The sequence below is a fragment of the Lytechinus variegatus genome, chromosome 17 (assembly GCF_018143015.1).
Source record: "Lytechinus variegatus isolate NC3 chromosome 17, Lvar_3.0, whole genome shotgun sequence".
Classification (NCBI taxonomy): Eukaryota; Metazoa; Echinodermata; class Echinoidea; order Temnopleuroida; family Toxopneustidae; genus Lytechinus; species Lytechinus variegatus.
Window position 1 is genome coordinate 19,720,079 of NC_054756.1, and position 15,607 is coordinate 19,735,685.

Consider the following 15,607-nt stretch of genomic DNA (forward strand, 5'->3'; position numbering starts at 1 on the left):
GAGGCTGGTAAAATTTGAAACAATGGTGTATTACACAGGTCCTTCACCTATACATGTACATCACTTCTTCTTTTTTTCCATTAAAAGTCAGTCACAAAATTGGATAAAGGTTTTTCACAGAATAAATGACTAGTGACAGTATTAGTCGATATCTATTAGAAGGGTAGCAACTCACCTCTCTCTCTTTCCTAGTCTTGATCGCTCAGACCATTTTGAATAGTCATACTGACGCCGCATTTTTGTGTTTTTTTCATAAAAGGCTTTAGTTTTGTATGTTTCAATATACCATAAGTTTATCAAATATGAGACGAAAAAATTGTGGACTTAAAAAAAAATACATTTGATTCACTATGGAAGTCAATCAGGCATTTCCAATATCATTGGGCCTTTTCCCCAAGACTAGAATATCATGGTATTAGTCTAGGCTGTCATTATAATATAATTCGTTTTGTTGGCAGACAGAATATATACGTAATAAAGATCAATAAAATTGTCCCACTGTATCATTAGTTCTAACGTACAACTATACAATCAATAGATTGGGATTAGTACAATACAATGCTCATTTGGCTGGTAATCAGTTCAAACAGGTTGGTGGTTGGGATGGATGGAGCTTGAACTCTTGTTTCAACTTTAATGTATTGATTGATGTCAATTGCATCACAATTTGGCTTGGTTGCCATGATATCTGATTCTTACCTAAAAACATTCATCTATCTAAATAGGGTTTAATACTACCAGTTTCATGGAATAATACATGATGTCAACAAATCTTTACATGACATGATGACAACTATCTCTTTAAAATCCCAATGGATATTGATCTTGAATTATAATTCACAGAAAATGTAGATCGGAGATCAAACACAACAAACCAAGTTTTGAAGTCGTCATTATCGTTCAGTGATAAATCCAATTAAGCCCAAGGTTTGCAATATCAACACAAGCAAGTAAACAATTATCAGAATTACAGTCGGTAGGGTGCTAACTTATGTTAACAAATGACATCCTTCGAACTCAACGATGTGAATAAATTCTTTTCTTCTCCCATCTTGTGCTGGGTTCACATGAGTATTTACGCCAAGAAAAACTAGCATTAGTTCCTATAACATTAGGTCCTATCTCTTTTTCCTGGAGTACTTTGAAGGATCTATTTTGCTTGAAAGTGCTAGTATACTACTGGGCATTGTGATTTAGGTTGAGACCACTCGGTTCAAAATGCCTCTTTCTTTCGAGCATTCAAGAATAGTGTCAATTTTTTTCCAAACAACCAAATATAAGCTCCTGAACCAAACGTTTCTAAACGGTGTTACTGGACTAAAGAAGGGTTGCTGGAACGCACCAAAAGTGACTTTTCATCAAGCTGTAACTAACCAAAGAAACCACAACAAAGATTTAATTGATCCTGACCTTTCCTTATTTAAACTATCTTTAGATTTCTGCATCTAACTGAAACTTAATCATTGATCTAATCATCAGCTTTTCTTGCTCAGTCCAAGCGATACATCAGGAGACAAAGGCAACAGGTCTTGCTTGGCTAACCCTGTGCCTTCTTGGTGCTTACATAAAGTATCATTCATTGTTAACATTAGAGCAGTTATATGCAGAACCGTGTGATGAGTGTGCACACTATAACATGTGTCTGACTTCGGGGCAATAAAATCATGTCAATAGGTTGTTATGTTGACAGCAGCAGCTATATGGTATCAAGGTAAGAGGGCTGATACAATTTGGAGGATAATCTGAAATGTTTTTTACCACATTACTTTCAATTAGTGAACATTATTGTTGAGCATTCTTTTTGATCTATAGAGCAGCTTTGCAAGATATTTGTTCTACTAATTCCATTGTACATTACTCTATAGGATATGTAAATAGGTCTACATTAATGAATGGAATGGGGGTGTAGGGACAGCCTAATTTTTCTTTGGTGGAATGGGAACTTTTATCAGATAAAATGCATCCTTACTTTCTCTATATACTAATCCTCAAATAAAGAATACATAGAAATAACCACATTTAATCTTTATATGATAAGATGTGTCACATGCCTTCCGTGCCAATATGAATGTAGATCAGCTTTGCTTTGAAAATGTCATATCATCCTGCTTGCATCAGAAAGGCTAGAGGAATATCTTCATAGATGACAGTATTGGCGAATGGAATTAAGCGGGCCTAGCTGGTATAAAGCCTGCAAGATCTAAGAGTGAATCGTTTAATCTATAACGATCTGACACATTTACAGGTTTGCAGTCTATCAAACACTTTACTTTATTCACTTTCATAATTGACTGACTTCACCATGACTTCACACATCATCCTCTATCGCACAAGATCTCTCTCTCTCTCCCTCCCTTTTTCACATCTTATGCATGTCTTGTATCTTTAGGGGCTGTTGCGCTCAGATCTAATCACTTTGCTTTGTTCCGCTAAACCTGTATTGCATAACGATCACTGCCAAAGGAATAATTATTACACGACTGCTTAGTGATACTAGGTCAATCACTGCAATGCCACGGCAACCTTGGTCAAGTTCTACATCTAGAGACAATCTATAAGACATTCAACGGTATATTCATAGCCATTCTCGCTGTTTGATCGAAATAATTACAGGCACAAGAGTTCTTTTGTTTTTATAGTACGTTTATGCAATGTATGTGAATTCTCAAGGCTACAGAAAGTCGTGCGTTGTGCAGAACAATCTTGTCTTCTTTCGCGTGCAATCCAATGCAGGAAATATATGTATACACTCATTGAAAAGGTGATATTAATTCATTTTTGTACAGAGATATCTTTGTGCTTTACAAGTTATTTGTAACAAAATGCATCACGAAGAGGAATTCATGATAAACGGAAAGGAATTTATCTCGAATAAAGAGTCAGGGATTGCTTGGGAATTTCCACAAGAAGAATATATTTCATAGCTTGTCTCTTTTCTGTCGCATGTTTGAGGTAAGTGGAGATATTTACTGACTAAGGTAATTGAGCTTGGTAGGTTGACAGCAAGCGGATTAAAATCCCTATGGTTTGAAAATTGCTTCCTGTGTCGTCATCAAAATGACGATTGACAATTTTCAAAGAGTTCTGGACAAAATGACCATTCAATGACGTTATACCATTTTGAAGGTCTTCACAACAATCCAAAGCTGAATAAAGATAAAATGGATAACAACCAACTTTGTGAGACTCCAAAAGGGGAGGGGGATTAACATGACCCACCCCTCTCTCCTCCCTCCCCCCCCAAAACAAAAAAAATTGCTGGCTTCAGTCGACCCTGGGAGGTCAAGACTGTACTTCCAATTCAGGTTTTGTAACTTTCATTAAGATTACAGAAGACTTCTGAAAATGATGTCTAGTATTGCAATCATAAGGCTCTGCCCCTCCCATCCAATGCAACCACTATTTTCCTTTCTCTGTCATTATACAGCTCTCTCATCCCCCCCCAAAAAAAAACTCTCACTCCCTCCCTCCCTCATCGCTGATGATTCTCACTGACGGCAGGAACCGTATCCTTGGATACAGTCCTCCAAACACACTGTATCATTAATGTGACGAGGGTTCATTAAAATTATCTCCATGAGGTTACCAATGATGTAGTCAGCTTAACCTTAGTCTACAAATAGAAAAATATATATTAATGAAATAGGAAAATGTCGCTATTTAGTATGAACTTGTCGTTTCCCCAAATTCCACCTTACAATGTATATTGCATGTATGTCACAGAGCGGAAGTTTCCTTGGAATATTAGTACTTGTAATCAAATGCATCACATCAACACAACATATACATGTAGAGCAGTTTAAAATATATTCCATTTAATAAAGGAAGCAGATTTGCCTTCAAAACATGATTGCATGCTGAGTGCCATTATCAAATCTGTGATCGCTTTATAGTCTTAGCAGTGAAATAGGTTTGTGTTTGTAGTTGTTCTTTTGTGTTTTATGGTCATTCAATGCTAATTGTCCTATTTATTGTGGAAATTTATTTGTTTAACTTCAATTAATGTTATTGACTTATCTTTTTGATAGAATTCAAAATGTAATAATGATATGGTGTTAGAAGATATATGTTGGAATGTACTATGTAAATGCAAAGGAGCAAATCTGGTCCCTAATCAAGCTCCTCTCAGAGTATGAGGTACCAGTGCTGATAGAGTGAGCTTTCCATCTTTCAAGAGTAAAAGTGAAAAACAAATGCACAATTTTTTACTCCTCAAAAAGGTGGAAACTCACTCTTGAAAGACCAAAATCTCACTTCGTCATGAGTGGTCCCTCATCTCACTTTGAGAGGAGCATGATTAGGGATCAGATTAGCTCTTTTGCATTTACAGAGTCTTATCGTAAAGCGTTGTCCAGTTTCATAGTGATTAATAATTGATTCACCAAAACTGAGTAATTTATGAAGCATATCACAATCTAATACCCCTTTCATAAACCATTCCTCCAATTAGCCGCCTAAGAGTAATGCGGATAATTCAATAAAAATTGCGTTCATAAACTCCGAAAATAATCCGCACTCTTTTTACGAGCGCCCGTCATCGTCATGGCAACCGCACACACCCCTCCGATGCGGTTGCGTTGGAAAAGGTGACCTTGTGAAGAGAGTTCTTTCTCTTCTGTTTTTTCTGGCTAATGTAATTTTCTTTTTTTTTTTGTTATGGGGGAAAGTACACCCTCTTTTCCTCTTAACCCAAGATCTCCTCACACCCATACTAGAAAGCTGCTGATTTTCTTAATCAAAGGTGGTCTAGCAAAGGACTTAACTTTTAAAAATCGAAAGAATTACATAATCATAGTGCACGTATTTGTGGTTATCTGAACACAAATCTAGGAGCGGGTGCTGTACCTCCCTCTGCTTTAAACCACTTATATAAATTTATGTCTTTCGATTTGCAAGCATCTTCAAGCCTGTGAAGTTAAAGTTACACAGATGTATTAAATTCATGTAATTCACCATCCAAACGTCAGAGTGAAGCCATATGCAATGAGAGGCAAACTGACCATTAGGACTTATTCAAGTTAAAATGACCAATGAGTGAGCAGCGGTCAGTCACCCACTCCACGTACAGCTGTGGCCACTGCATACTAATTGGTGGCATCCAAACCAGTGCAGATTTCAATCAATATAAATGAAGTGGAAAGGGGAAAGTGGTCAGAAAGCCCGTCCGATACAGTGTCTGCTGCCACTTCAAGCCACTTTGCTTGTCTCTTGTCTCTTAACTCGACCATTCCTGCATTTTCTTCTGTTCATATCGTCTGTTTTGGAGGAAAAGGTTGTGAATGTGTCTACATCTTTATGAGATATTGGCGCTCCTTGGCTTAGGCTTGTGAATTGTTTCTTTGATACTGATTTAAAGAAAAGAAACAAAAAATATCTGCACATCTTGGATAGATTGCTTTAACTCTGAGAACTCAAGATCATGGATAAAAGTTTTGAGGTGAAAATTGATAAAATCAACATCTAATTACCAGCAGACTAATTTAGTATCATCTAAGGTAAGATGTATTTTCATCGTACTAATTTTTAGAACTGTTTTCCTCCTAATCTATGAGCATAAATTGCAGATATAGAAGTATTTTCTTCTTATTCAACTAAGTAGATACCAAAAAGAAGAATATCTTTTTTATTGGCAAAACTATATACATTTGGAGTCAGCAGCATCCTCATTTGAGAAGATTGTTGGTGAATAAACTTCTCAAAAACAAATCTTCAAAAGACATGAATCTACTCGAAAATTTAAAAAGTTTAGTTTGAGATGCACTTTATTCAAAATCCATGTCATTTTCATCACATTCGGCAAAACTGTAGATCAATGGATTGCAAAGGTGTAGGGAATTTAATAATAGGGGGTCCATGTGCTCTTTTTAAACTATCAGTGTCCAAAGTGTTGCGAGTTGGCTTGAAAACCCCCTAAAATGGGTAAAAACATTCTAATGATACCGTCTAAAATGCAAATGGTTCCATAGCTCTGCTCCCAAACACTAAAAATCCATGTTATTTTTATTAAACTCTCAAGATTTGTCGAGGAATATATTCTGAAGACATTAAAACATTTAAAAATATGGAGTCCATGTGCTCGTTTTCATATTATCAGTGTCTAAAGTATTGCGAGTTGGCTTTAAACAGCCAAAAAAAAACAAGCAAGAGTCTGATAAAACCATCTAACATGTGAATGGTTCCGTAGATTGCTCCAAAACATTGACAAATTAAAATAAAGTCATTTCCATTATACTTTACACATATATACTTTAGAACCTGAAAAGTCAAAATATGCAAAAATTAACATGGGTCCATGTGCTTGATTTTTTTTGCTATAGAGCTTCAAAGTTCACCCAAATGGATGTTCTTAAGAATTGCGAATTCAAAAGAAATTGGCATTTTAGACCTCACAAGATCACAACAATGAGTTTAAACCTCTATTACTCAGTCAAAATTCATGAACATCTCATCAAATTTTTGCAATATAATTTATAATTGTATCGATAAGATGGTTAATCTATCTATATTGCTATTAATTGTTTGCTTTTTAAAGTCTAAAAGCGCTCTCAGTTCTTTGAAATTGCGCGAAAGATAATAAAATCTCAACCTCAAAAATGTAAAATGTCAATAACAAACTTCAGAAGTACAAGAAATGCTGCACTTTATTCAAAACCCATGTCGTTTTCACCAAACATTGCAAAGTTGTAGAGGAAGGTATACCTAACGGGTGCAAACATTAAAAAAATATGGGATCATGTGCTTATTTTCAAACTATCGGCACCTTTATTTGAACAAATGTGCTTTTTAAATCACAACAAAACACGCCAAAAGCTGTGTATCTATGTGAGGAAAAATTCCAAACCACTCTACCCTTTATCCAAACTTAGGGTCATACGTTGCAGCACTACAGAGTAAAGTATTTTGAAATTGTAGAGGAATTTTAAAACATGGTCAATGGAATAATTTCCATTATAGCTTCATCAAATTAAGGACAAAAATCAGCTCATACCAACAGCTAATTAATCCATTGTGATATAAGCGTGCTGAGTGTAAAATATGTGCAGATCATGATGCGCACAAACATAAATGTGGAACCTCCGTAAGGCAGATTGTGAAACTTGTGCTCTAAGAAAACCCACAAATCTCTTCAAACTAGCATTTTTTTTATCAAAGTTTTGCGGCAGTGAAATGATGATTAATTATGACTGTGTTTTGTGAAAAAAGTGATCTACATCAAGAATTTCAGAATGAATATGAGTGTTTATTACATCAATTGAACATTCATACAATTCCTGTGCATAGCTGTCCAACCTATTCAGCTCAATGCCTAAAAGCATTTCTATTTTTTGTTATAAGCTTCCTATCTTTGTGCCTGCTCAGTGTATATTAGCAGTCGTGGGGGTAGGGATATATTCAAATATGGTATACACTAATAGGAAATGAATGGAACCTACGCAATGTATGCAATCTAAAATTAATGAGGCCAATGCAATTGATCTATTTGACAAACGATGAATACGTCCATGGCTGTCTTATAAAGATAGAACCGTGAGCACACTTCCCGTATTTATAAATAATCATGTATTTCAGATTTGTGTGAGATTCTCAACATTTCAATCCTGTTTTACACCTTTTTACACCTACTTCTGCAAATATTTGTTAGATTTGCTTCATAAATTATCCATGCATATTCATCTTGAGTGCACTTATTTATGAAATTACAAAAATAAACACTTTGTGTATGTTTATTTACCGGTCAGTTAGACCGGTAAATGGGTACGAACGCCAGAGGATTAATTGTACCAAGGAGCTCCATGATTGTAAAATGAGTACATCCAAATTTAAGAAGTCAACAGAAAAAAAATATCAAAGATGATCGAGCAAGCATGCACAGAGCAACACTTGTTACCTTCATAGATCATTGCTTTTAATTTTTAAGCTCAATGTGCTACTAATTAGCTTTCAACATCATCCTTGCATGCATGGAGAGCAGTTTCAAGGAGGCGGTAAAGGCAAGGAAGAACTATCCATCTTTACACCCCTCCTCAACTCTACCTCCCCCCCTACCCCCCTCCCGTTTACTTCATCCATCTTCCAGCTTCTGCCCTCCACCTGTCTTTGTCTCTCATCCCCCCCCTCTCTCTCTCTCTCCCTCTCTCTCTCTCCATCTTTCAATTCTCAAGCCCTCCCTCCATCACTTCCCACCCTAACTTTCTCTCTCTCTCTCACACACACACATACAATCTTATTACCTCTTTATCTCTATCCTTTCATCCATCCTCTTAAAGACATGTACCTTCTATTGATCCCATCTTCCCCATCCTCTCTCTCTCTTCTCCCCTCCATCCTTCCCCTCCCTTAATCTGTTGTATGTTTATACCTCATAGTGGGATTTATGCCCTCTTCCCACTCATTCTGATCAAGGCTTACTGTTTCCTCGATCTGAAAGTACATAGGGCAGACAATCATGGCCTGTCCTTTGCATGTCTTGGATGTAATGAGCAATGTTTGGTGGAAATAAAATTCATGGCTTTCGGCATAGCCAGCCAATGCCAAATTCATAAACACTGATGTCGATAGCACTTGGTTTGGCAGTAATTACAAGATAGTTAAGCCTTCTGTACACATTGGCTATCACTACCAATACATATCCCTTTCATACAGGTTATGCAAAACTCGGGCAAAGGGCCAATAATGTGACTCATGCTCTTGCATAAGTGTAGAGACCTTTGCATCTTTTTATCAGACGGTTGATTCTTTATGAAAATTTGAAATTGTATTAAGGTGTCTGGCATCCTCTTTTGGAAATGCTTGTTTCATCTTTAAAAGAATATGTTCTGAGCACTTCTTAGAGCTACAGACAAATACTAATTTCAAGAAGCCTTTGGCCCATGGCGTGCTTGAATAGCGCTTTTATATACAAAAGTAAACCACAACAGATATTGTATTTGGATTTTGGGCACCAAATAAAACAATTTCTTTTTTACAAATTGTAAATTCAACAAATATAATTTATTCATATCATAATCATCCACCTCATTATGTGTTTAGTGCATACACATTCTAGATTCCACCCAATGATTGGAACAGCTACATTTAAGACTCGAGTATTGGAGCAATATGTCTATGCATTTCTTAAACACTTTGTATATTACCCCCCCCTGAAAAATTAGGCATAAACAGCACTCCCAGAATCATGTTTGCGATTGGCATTCTCAAACAACGTTTGAAAATGCTTCTGTCTTCGCATTGGAGGCTTATAACACACCATTCGTCATATCCTACCTCCAGGTGCTTTCTTTCATGATTCATTCACAAGTTTATAACTCAGCACTAGAAAACTTTGAACTCTGAACTAAATCCATCTGAGGGTGTGATTCCAACAGAGAAAATTTATCACGTTTACCACAAAGAGTCTAGATAAGCAAACCATTGGTGACCAAGAGACAATTTAATCAAGAAGAAAGAAGAGCAATCAGGGATATTGGTCTTCAGCGAAAATCTCCCACACTTGCAATTTCCTGGCGTTCACCCTTCAAAGTGCACAGAATATAGCCTGATTAATTATTTAAAAATAGATGGGTGAAAGCATGTGTTTTTCTTTTCGATATTAATGATTTTAAGGAATTAACAATAAACCTTCATAGATGGACACCTGGTATCCCTCACAATATATGGGAACTAGAGTGCTTAGTAAACATGTTATGGTTTATTTCAGATATCAGCAGCTAACAAGTGGTAATTAGTACAAGTCTGCCTGATTAAGGAAATGATAGTCTACTATAATCATTATGCTTGTTCAACTCCACCTGAGCAGCTAAGACACCGTTCTCACTATTAAACTTCCTGAAACTACTTTACTGGAAACTAGTTCAGTGAAAACTAGTTTAACGTATAATGAGAACGGTCAAAGCGATCTTGGAAGCAATCTGCCAAACCTGTTCATACAACCACCTCGCTGAGGAAGGGTGAAGAAGGGTCCAAGGGGGGCACTTCCATTGACGAGTGGATACCATGCGCGACCACGGGGTCTTGAAAAGCACCCTAAACAGGTATTTTCCATATTCTAAAAATGCACCCCTTAACAAGTATTGGCGTGTGAAACCTTACCCTGAACAAGTTTTGCAAACAAATACTATTAGCAAGTATTCCCAGAACTGAGCCCCTAAACAAGTACAGCGATGCATTTTCCATATTCTGATAATGCACCCCTTAACAAGTATTGGAAACAAAACGATACACTTACTCCCTGAAATGAACCCCTAAACAAGTACAGAGATATTTTATTGTTATGTCACGCGTCCGTCGGTGGTCAGTTTTACCTTAAACACCATTATTTTGGTTTAGTATGGCCCCGCCTTTCCACACCTTGCGCAAATCGGACTCTAAACACATAGTGTTGGGGCAAAAAGGACATCCTTTATAAAAACATTTTGATTTTGTTTTATTATCCCCGCATATTTGACCCTAAACAAATATATTTTTCCGAGCAAAATAGATACCCTTTTTTCAATATTTTTGTGTTTTTGACACCCTTATCACGTTACTTACGTAACATGCCCTATCTAGAAGACATCCTTTTTACGTGTTTTTTTGGTCGCGCATGGTATCCACTCGTCAATGTAAGTGCCTCCCCCGGGAGAAGGGTGCAAAGATCGTGTGAAGAATGCCTAATCTGCAGTTTCGAATTTACCCCTATGAGAGCATTCCTATATCGACCAAATTGCTTTACGTGAAGTTATTTTGAAAACCACTTGTGGGTGATCAAATGGAAACGTTACCAAAGTGATCTTCCAAACTGGTTTCCTGAACCGGTTTCCAGTAAACTAGTTTTAGAATTTGTAACGAGGATGGGGTCTATTTTTTCAAATATGTGGTTGTTCTTACTTTCTAAAATACTAAGTCATAAAAATGAAAATGAGGCATTTTTTTCACCTCTTTCTGAATTCTAGACCCCTTGCATGGTCATTCACTACGGTGACAATACCAGGGTCACCATAGAACATTTTCCCTCCACAGTTTCCTTTGATTCTAAAGTAATATCTTGTCTTTATGACGCTGATATATTGCAGACAGAATGGTACACACAATAATGTAGAAACTATTAGATTTTTGTCAGGATTTTCACCATATTCTATTAAAAAACCTTGCATCTAATTGGCGGAGAGAAAATTGAATAATAATCCCCATGAAACTCTGCCCTGTGCAACCCAAACCTGATTTATAAAATATTATGAAATATTTATAACTAATTAACATACATCTGCATAACTCTGACTATCGGTTATTCCAGAAAACTCACATTATGTAACGATCTTGAAGCAGTGATCAAAAAATTTATAAATAGAAATATTCACTCATTGAACTGTCATTAACAAACAAAGGATTTACGGAATCTACGACAGTGATGGAAATCTGGAGGCTGAGCTATGGAACAATCTAACTGTAATTTTCTGAACGCAATTATACCCTATGGATATACTCCACCATCGTTACCATGGAAACCAACAGCAGGAGAATTGTGCTCAAAGCAGATATACTTGCAAAATCAAAACTAGAATGTACTAAACAGGGCTAATATATTTATAAGTCAGAACTGTTAATATGAATTCATGCAGTTGGACACCATATTTACTCTTAGTTATCTGGGGGTCATTTCCATTGAAAATATTTCACTCATTTCCTTGTACCATTTTTTCCTGCATTTCATTTTCTAAAAAAAATCCAAAGGTAACAATACTAATTCCTGAAGGTTAGAGTTAAAACCATTTCTTTGACTGTTAATAATGATAATAATAACAATAATAACAATAATGAAAATAATAATAATAATACTAAACAATCCCTGTAACGCACATATAACATTATGACATAATGTCTAGATGCACTTCCAAAGGACTTGGAATTCATACCTTGGCTTTGGCCTGGCGGCATTACAGCGCAAAAGCATTCGAAGGAACCCATTACCTCACTTCGGATAAATGTAGTACAAAGAGGATAAATTTTCCGAAGGAAATCATGCCATGGCTGGTAGTTGAACCCACAACCCTCTGTTTTAAAGTCTGAAGACTAATCCAATGGGCCACAACGCTCTGTGACTCTCAAAGTAAAGCTGAACTCCCTGCATGCTAGGAGTTTGATGATAATTCACTGATCATGGATTTTTCAAATAGTTATCAATGTTTTTGTTTGATTCAGATTCAGTGCACCATGAATAAAATAAATGGTTTTGACTTCTTTGGCCATTTTCTAATGTCATATTTCGAAATGTCAATCAAAGCATTGAGAGTGGTAATGCCAGCGTCTTCACTTGTTCACTTGTCCATTGGTCACCAATGAAATTAAACAATTAGCTTCTGCCTGCTCCACAAAGAAGCTCTTTACTCTCAGCTTTTATTTTCACACAATAATCAATATCCCCAAATTGATTTTATTTTTGACTCTGTATTCACCATTGTTCTTTCTTACAACTCACAGGTATACGAGGTACACATACATCAAGCTAGAAAACAATCCTTAATTCTTCTTGAGAAAGCAACCATAACCAAATCTTGGATGAGACACTAGTAGCACTGGTTATGGATACAGCTATTAGCAGCTAGCAGACTCTGTCCACAATATTCATTGATGATGCAGAAGACCACATCTGGCTTTTACGAAGGACATTAAATATAAATGCACAAAATGAACTAGTATTCTGAGGAGATAGGGAAAATGAAAAGATAACTTGTCTTCAAAACTTGCGTAAATGTACAATGAAATTAACATTCATGATCAGCCTGAAGAACTTTGACTGAATTGAACAATTTTAAGAGCACTGCCATAGTACATGTGCAGGTGGTGTGATCGACATCTAAAAGGTCAAAAGATCAATACAGTCTTCAACATGGCAAATTTTGCTTCAGAAGAGACAGTGACATACACTGAAACTGTAGACTATGTAGACTTACTAAACACCAGCAACGATTGGGTTGGCATGAACAATGTAACTGAGAGGGAGGCAATAGAAATCACAGTAGCCACAGTGTTACTCAGTATTGGACTAGGGATTATCATCTTAGGGACAATCTTTGGAAACGCATTGACGCTCACAGCAATCTCCAAACATAGACCCCTACAGACACCACAGAACTACTTGATAGCTTCTTTGGCCGTTGCTGATCTGATGGTGGCTATCCTGGTCATGCCTCTGAGCTTGACAAAGGAGATTGTGGTGGTGTGGATATTTGGTCCCGTTCTCTGTGATGTATGGATCTCCTTGGATGTTATCCTCTGCACTGCCAGCATCCTAAACCTCTGCATGATATCCCTTGATCGCTTCTGGGCCATCACACAACCCGTTAAGTATCCAAAGTACCGGACAGCGAGAACCATGCTGATACTCATTGCTTTTGTCTGGATCCTATCAACTATCATTTCTACCTCACCGTTCTTTGGCTGGCAGGGCAATCAGAGCATTGACACAAACACATGCCAGATCAGCCAAAATATCCCCTTCACAATTTTCTCCACCTTTGGTGCCTTTTTCATCCCCATGACAATTATGATGATCGTCTATGCAAGGATATACTGTGAGGCACGCAAAAGAATCCGCGGTCGGGCAATGAACGGCAGAAGCCAACCTTTTACCAGTACAGTGAATTTTCGTGAAACAACAAACTATCAAGATGCAACACACTCACAAAGAGGTTCAGATGAGCTGAAAGAAACTCCTATAATCAAATGTGACCCAGCATCTGATGGTCATAAAGGTGTAGACTTTCATAGATCAATGACCCCAAGTGTGTTAGCAACATCAGCCCCAAACCTTCAAAACCAACAGAACAAGGGCAAGGAAGAAAAGAAAGCTACATTAACATCACTAACTGTACCAGGTCAGCACAACACAACCACTACCTCGGTATCCCTCTGCGAGATCAACGGCAACGACAGCCCTTCATCTCAACGCAGTCTCCTTTCATCTCCTGGTGGCCTCTGTGGTCAAATACAGGAGAGGGAACGCAAGAGACGTGCCATGGCAACTGCCAGAGAGCATCGTGCCAGCAAGACTCTTGGAATAGTCACTGGAGCTTTTCTGGCATGCTGGCTACCGTTTTTCTTAAATGCTTTAATCGTGCCCCTCTGTAAAGATGCGTGTTACCTCCCTCGCTTATGGGAAAGCATCTTCCTATGGCTCGGTTATTTCAATTCCATGCTTAACCCTATCATATACACCAAGTTTAACAGAGACTTTCAGAGAGCATTTAAGAAACTTCTGCACTGTAAAGAGAACAAATCAAAGTCTTAAGCAGCTAGGTAATCACCAATCTTCTTTATCAAATCTTGCCTGAAGACTTGTAGTGTTGTACTGCTTAATCATATTACTTGAATGAATTCTGGATTAGCCAACAATGCTCATCATCTTTCTAATGAGCAGTTAGTTCTTTCAGTCATTATCATCAGAAAAGATAACAAAGGAGAGAGTTCAATGCACGTACTTATTAACTACATCCTGAACAAGACATTGGGAAATATGCCAATGGAATGAATCTCTTTTGAAACAACAGCAACATGGACCGATTTCCACAAGCAGGTCTTGTGACCAAAATATCATTAAGCTATATACTCTTCTATATGATATATTCCTACATGCATTCCTTGAAAGAATCTAAAGGCTCATATGTGTTTCCTCCAATGAGAGCAAGGGAGTGTTTCACAATATCAATTGTCAGAGACTTTTTTTTACAAACGTGATATATGCTTCTGGATTATAGCATCTGACAAGGTGAGGACAGCTTAGTCGGTGCAAATCACTCAAAAGACATGCAATGAAATACTCCCTATATTCAGTATAGGAGGGGACAGAATTCTTCGAAGAGCCTAGCAACATTTAATATTCAATTCACACTACGTACAAATTGATTTCTGCTAGGTACTTATCTACCTCACCTGGGTTGAGTGCAGCAAAATGTGGATAAATTTTTTTGCTGAAGGAAATTATGCTATAGTTGGGATTTGAACCCATGACCCTCTGTTACAAAGTCCTGAGGCTAATCCACTTGGCGACAATGCTCCACAATGTCACTTTCTTGCCTATAATCATTTACGAAATACATGTTTATTAGTTTTATTATTACCATGCTACAGAAAAAGAACAGTGTTATCTTTTTTATCTTATTTCAATTTTTTGCTGAATGGTATGGGCTACTCAAAATCCTAGTTACAAAATTGATCTTATATTTTCTAATCCTTGTACAAAGAAATAATGGCCCTCATATCAAGATCCGATTTAACATGAGAAGATGCACCCTACCATGATATCATGTTTTATAAAGATCATATAGAACATTGATAAGAACCAGGCCCAGCCACAGAGGAGGTTAGCTGGCAGGTTAAATTGGTAAACAAATTAAGCAACTTAAGATAGTATATTTACATGTAGTCAACATCATACTGTTTTGAAAACTGCACCACAAAAAAACAAAGGTTTTGAAATTACACAACTAGTCTAATGATGATCACATCAATTACTTTAAATACATGGTGTTAATTTTTACACAGGTACAGTATTATCATTATCACCATTTGTCTTTATGTTTTATCTCCAAGGTGTAATTGAATCACCCAGGGTTGTGGTCCTTCATTTACA

At 37.0% G+C, this 15,607-nt stretch overlaps 1 protein-coding gene across 3 annotated transcripts; it reads left to right on the top strand.

The window, feature by feature from the left end:
- Positions 1–1,354: 1,354 nt before the first annotated feature.
- Positions 1,355–15,401, top strand: LOC121431011 (5-hydroxytryptamine receptor 1D-like). Of its 3 annotated transcripts, none has more exons than XM_041628468.1 (2): positions 1,355–1,711; positions 12,457–15,401. In XM_041628468.1, the coding sequence occupies exon 2, from the start codon at positions 12,809–12,811 to the stop codon at positions 14,264–14,266; it is 1,458 nt and encodes a 485-aa protein (XP_041484402.1). In that variant the 5' UTR covers positions 1,355–1,711; positions 12,457–12,808; the 3' UTR covers positions 14,267–15,401. The 3 variants fall into 3 exon arrangements, with proteins under 3 accessions (XP_041484402.1, XP_041484404.1, XP_041484403.1); XM_041628470.1 differs by lacking the exon at positions 1,355–1,711 and adding an exon at positions 1,746–2,761; XM_041628469.1 differs by lacking the exon at positions 1,355–1,711 and adding an exon at positions 4,929–5,495.
- Positions 15,402–15,607: the final 206 nt, after the last annotated feature.